General features: G+C 41.9%; 1 protein-coding gene across 1 annotated transcript; it reads left to right on the forward strand.

Annotated features, from left to right (window-relative positions):
- The first annotated feature begins 4199 nt into the window (after nucleotides 1-4199).
- LOC310939573 (myeloid-associated differentiation marker homolog) lies at nucleotides 4200-5152 on the forward strand. The gene has a single exon (XM_083904354.1). It carries the CDS (start codon nucleotides 4289-4291, stop codon nucleotides 5138-5140), a length of 852 nt encoding a protein of 283 aa, XP_083760480.1. The 5' UTR covers nucleotides 4200-4288; the 3' UTR covers nucleotides 5141-5152.
- Nucleotides 5153-6132: the final 980 nt, after the last annotated feature.

A 6132-nucleotide genomic window follows, 5' to 3' on the forward strand; every position in this document is an offset into this window, starting at 1 on the left:
AAGTATGAGATGCTAAGTCATAATAATGAGATGCTAAGTCATAAGTATGAGATGCTAAGTCATAATAATGAGATGCTAAGTCATAAGTATGAGATGCTAAGTCATAATTATGAAATGCTATGTCATTTTGAGATGCTAAGTCATAATTATGAGATGCTATGCCATAACAATGATGTGCTATGTCATATTGAGATGCTAGGTCATAATTATGAGATACTAAGTCATAACGATGAGATGCTGTCGTTATGAGATGCCAAGTCATAATAATGAGATGCTAAGTCATAATTATGAGATGCTAAGTCATTTTGAGATGCTATGTCATAACCACGATGTGCTATGTCATATTGAGATGCTAGGTCATAATTACGAGATACTAAGTCATAACGACGAGATGCTGTCGTTATAAGATGCTAGGTCATAATTATGAGGCACTAAGTGATAACGATGAGATGCTACGTCATATTATGAGATGCTATGTCATAACCATGATATGCTATGTCATATTGAGATGCTAAGTCATTATAATGAGATGCTAAGTCATACTTATGAGATGCTGTCATAAGTATGAGATTCTAAGTCATAATAATGAAATGCTAAGTCATAACGATGAGATGCTAAGTCATAATAATTAGATGCCAAGTCATAATTATGAGCTGCTAAGTCATAATAATGAGATGCTAAGTCATGCTAAGTCATAATTATGAGATGCTAAGTCATAATTATTAGATGCTAAGTCATAAGTATGAGATGCTAAGTCATAATTATGAAATGCTATGTCATTTTGAGATGCTAAGTCATAATTGAGATGCTAAGTCATAAGTATGAGATGCTAAGTCATAATAATGAGATGCTAAGTCATAAGTATGAGATGCTAAGTCATAATAATGAGATGCTAAGTCATAAGTATGAGATGCTAAATCATAATTATGAAATGCTATGTCATTTTGAGATGCTAAGTCATAATTATGAGATGCTATGCCATAACAATGATGTGCTATGTCATATTGAGATGCTAGGTCATAATTATGAGATACTAAGTCATAACGATGAGATGCTGTCGTTATGAGATGCCAAGTCATAATAATGAGATGCTAAGTCATAATTATGAGACGCTAAGTCATTTTGAGATGCTATGTCATAACCACGATGTGCTATGTCATATTGAGATGCTAGGTCATAATTAAGAGATACTAAGTCATAACGACGAGATGCTGTCGTTATGAGATGCTAGGTCATAATTATGAGGCACTAAGTGATAACGATGAGATGCTACGTCATATTATGAGATGCTACGTCATAACCGTGATATTCTATGTCATATTGAGATGCTAAGTCATATGATAAGTCATAATTATGAGCTGCTATGCCATAATGAGATGCTATGTCATAGCAATGAGGTGCTAAGTCATATGATAAGTCATATTTATGAGATGCTAGATGTTTGCTATCTCATATTTCATGACTTACTAATGTATATTTTTATTTTTTCAAGTGCTCTTCCTTCAGCTTCCGTACATTCCAAATGCGTTTTCTTTTTTTTGTCATATGGATGGAAGCGATGAGAAACCGCACCTGATTGGCTGATATAGAGAGAGAGGGTTTCACCGCTTATGACCAAATATGGTCAGCGTGGGCCGTGTGCAGCGGAGGTATGATAAGAGATGCACGCGCCGCCGCCGCCGCCGAGTTACAACAAGAACTTTTAAAAAACCCGAACAAAAGGACGCGAAGGAAACCATGAAAGTAAACACCGAGCCCGTGAAGGTGAGTTTTAAACTGAACTTTATTCGTCTGCGTGTGAACAAATGTCGAATTTGCCCGCTGTCAATCATATCTTTATTTTTGGAACTGTGATGTTAACGTTGGCTCGCGCTGTAAATGGGCGCGGTATGTCCGCTATTCCAGGTCTCATTGTGTCCATTAAACGGCATCTGAAAGTCAATATAACTCATCAGGTTTCACTAAAGTGGTGTAAATTATTCTTCAGCACAACAAGATAAATGTTAATCTGTGTGAATATGTATTAAAAAAGCACGTTTTTGTCATTAAAATGCCCCCAAAATGACAACTAATACAGGAGTAAATTAATTCATAGCAGTGGCAGAAGCACTCAGTTTTTGTTTATTTAAAATTGAACGGCTTTGGTATGTGTGGTATGCACATTAGAAACCAATAGAGTCAACCAAAGGTCGGTTTCCTGTCAGCAGCAAATCTTAAAACCACATCCTCCTCATGCGTAAACTTCACATCTGTGTCAGGGACCAAATATTATTCCGCTAAAACTGAGGAATTATTATTATTTTTCCTCAAAATGGCCTAAGCAGAGGCGGTTCTAGAGTCTGTAGGGGCCCTAAGCAAAAAATCCCAGGGGGCCCTTCCTTCCAACCAGTGTTCGTCACCATTATGTTACAAATAATCTGACACCAATGAAAAATGTATGAGTTAAAAAAAAAATGTTTTTTTCAAAATGAATGAAATAACATGGAAAAACCTTGTAATTTAAAAAGTATGTGAAAATATAAATGTAAAGAATAAGAAAAGACTGTAAATAGCTTTTAAAAACGATATAAACTAAGTCAGTAGTACATTACACTGTAAATGACCTACACTATGAAACAATATAAATATATAGAACAATAAAATACTGGAAATAACTGAAAAAAAGCAGTTGCCTGTGCCCCAGAACTTATTAAACGTGCGCCTGGTGGGGAAATTTGTCTGATTGGAGGTGGAAAATTGGAAGTGGTATGTTCCAACAGTGTCGGAACGGTCAAAGTCGACGACGCGACTTTGCTTGCTAATCTTGTTCATTGCAGCTCAGCTAACGCTAAAATACACAAGTGTCGCATGTCGTAGCGTCGAGCGCAAAAAAATGTCCCATTGAAACACATTCAAACTGCAATTTTTTCCATCTCGCTTTCGTTATTAATTTTATTTATTTATTATACCCAGGTGTCAACCTGGATTTTTGCTTTAATTAATAATTTTTACTACTCTCCACCAGATGGCGTCACATATTCGGCGTATTTGAGATATTGACGTAGCCCACACTGTGATAATACGTTGAAAATAATTCCTGTTTTCTGTTCGGCTGCTCAATGGAAGTACAATAAATGATGTATAATATTTTTTATAGCTTTCTTTTATTTTTTAGCTATAGCGGTACTTAGCGGTATCTGTAGCATGTGTCCTTTTAGCGTGGTTCTAACAAACACTTGAAGTCGACGACGGTTAGTTTGAGTTCCTGCAAAAGCCATTAAGCTCCACTTCCTGCAGGTGACTCCATCTGATTACACAGAACAGGAAGTGTGGCAGCCAACGTCATGAACTCGTTAAGTTTGTTGAATCGGGGTTTTTTTTACGTTTGAGGTTTATTTGTAAGTTCCGTTAGCAACGTCCTGTAGCTCTCACTACACGGTGAAACACTACTAAATATCTATATTAAAACACCAAACGGCACGAGAGCCATACACACAGATTGAAAACAGGTAATTTCCTTAATATTTGTTATTCATACAAATACGAAATTAAAGCAGCGCTTGATACACAAAATGTTCTTAAAGAAAATCAATACAAAATTCAAATGTTATCTGTATAATGCAATATCACATACATACATTATCTGAAGACACTGTACATAAAACGTGATATTTGCCATGTTAATATAGAGTAGTAATATCATTTAGTCATATTTACATGTATCTTAAATAAAATAAGCACTAAGTAATCATTTAATGTGAAAAAAAAACCGCCCGGTTTATTCAGGATAGAATTAAGAATTTGTTTGAAATTAGTGGTAGTTATTTTATTTACAATAATAATCATACATTCAAAGTTGACTGCTGGAAGCCAAATTTAAAAGTTTGTTTATTTTTTAACTCAAACTGACATGAACTTAAAGACCGTCACACGTTGGCCACTAGAGGGCATCAGGAGTCAATACTCTGGATTTTCCATTTCCTTCATTCTTTGTTACCAGTGCAGGTCACAGCTCGAACAAAGGTTTATCATTATAATCATAATAATTAGTCATTGTGAGCCTGGACATGTCAGTCCGTGATGAAAAACCAATACATATCCAAAAGTAGCAGCAAAAATGTCATAATTTTTTTTGAAATATTGCGTAAATATTCACGTTCACCTCCTCATCTTTCTGTCTTTCGTTTCAGAGAACGTGATTTCGCCGCCAAAGCAGGATCCGATACCCGACTTCAAAGACTCCTCTGGGTCTGCGTTGGCTTCGCAGAAGCTTCTCCGACTGACCCGCGACGCGCCCGTACGTCCCATCATGCCTCTGATTAAGTTCCCCACGTCGCAGCTGCTCTGGCTGCGGGTCGCCGCCCTGCTCTTCGCCTGCGTGGCGTTCAGCGTGGTGGCGCACGCAGGCGCGCTGTCCCAAGGGGGCTTGGCCGACTGGTGCATCTTCTGCTGGGCGTTCAGCTTCGCGTGCACCCTGCTGGTGCTGCTGGTGGAGCAGCTGGGCCTCCAGGCCCGAATCCCGGTGTCCTGGTCCAATTTCCCCATCACCATCGCGTGCTACGCCGCCCTCCTCTGCTTCTCGGCCTCCATCATCTTCCCGCTGTTCTTCCTCAAGGGCCAGCGCTACACCAAAGAGGTGCGCGACCACCACATCGCCGCCGCCGTCTTCTCCTGCCTGGCGACGGTGGCCTACATCGCCGAGGTGAGCCTGACCCGAGCGAGGCCAGGAGAGGTGGCGGGCTACATGGCTACGGCGCCGGGGTTGCTGAAGGTGTGCCAGACCTTCGTGGGGTGCATCATCTTCATCCTGGTCAGCGACCCCGTGTCGTACGAGCAGCACGCGGCGCTCAAGTGGTGCATGGCCGTGTACTGCATCTGCTTCATCCTCTCCATGGCCGTGGTGGTGCTGTGTTTGGGGGAGTGCACCGGCCGCCTGCCCATCCCCTTCTCCAAGTTCCTGTCGGCGTACGGCCTCCTGGCGGTCACCATGTACCTGACCGCGACCATCATCTGGCCCGTGTTCCAGTTTGACAAACAGTACCAGGGCAGGGGCCGCGAGGCGACGAGCGTGATCGCCGTAGCGGCGCTCACCGCCCTCAACTTCCTGCTGTACCTGGCCGACCTGGCCTACACCGCCAGACTAGTGTTTGTCAGTGTGTGAGGAGATGAGGCGAAGGAGTGGAAACGCAGGGGAAAGACGATAAGCTTTCGCTGCTTAAGTGTGAAATGCTCTGGATCAAAGGGATATTTCAGGTTTTTTTTTTTGGGCGCACAACAATTCCTGGGTATGAACAGGATTCTTAACTAGGATTCTCAAGTCACTAACCAAAAACGAGTCGGTTTGAAAATGAAATTTAATGGAGCACGGTGACGATCAAAAACTCAACAACATTGTAAGGTCGCGTTGGGAGATCCTGGAAAAACCATTTGAATTCAGACTTCCCTCCGAAGCTCCGCCTCCAGAGCACAGGAACGCGCAACAAACACAGATTCACGAGTGGTAACTTTCTGTGTTTTTTTTCCCGGTGACCTAGCGGCCCGCTAGAAACGGCGCCACCATGGCGTCACTTTGCAACCCTTTCTGTCGCCACCATTCGAACGCAGCGCCGATGTTCACTCTTGGTCTTGGATCGCTCCGTATTAGCCTTTTCCTTGGCGTTTGCGATCAACACCTTGTTGGCAGCTTTTCTGCCGTAACTGTCTCGTTGAATTTTTAGCGAGCTAGCCTAGCACAAGCTGCCGCTGTCTTCTGAGCGTGCGCTTATCAGTAACTTTCGGTACTTTTCGGTGACGCAAAGTTTTTTGGATCTTTGCTCCTATGACAACGAGAAAAACAACGAAAGTTCACAAAGACATAAAGTGAACCTAGCGGCCCGCTATTAACGGCGCCACCATGGCGTCACTTTGCAACCCTTTCTGTCGCCACCATTCGAACGCAGCGCCGATGTTCACTCTGGTCTTCCATTGCTCCGTATTAGCCTTTTCCTTGGCGGTAGCTTTACAAATACAACTTCTTTCGTTTGCAATCAACACCTTGTTGGCAAGCTTTTCTGCCGTAACTGTCTCGTTGAATTTTTAGCGAGCTAGCCTAGCATAAGCTGCCGTTGTCTTCTGAGAATGCGCGATCAGTAACTTTGCGTACTTTTCGGTGAC

This window comes from Microchirus variegatus (genome assembly GCF_963457635.1).
Source record: "Microchirus variegatus genome assembly, chromosome: 2".
Classification (NCBI taxonomy): domain Eukaryota; kingdom Metazoa; phylum Chordata; class Actinopteri; order Pleuronectiformes; family Soleidae; genus Microchirus; species Microchirus variegatus.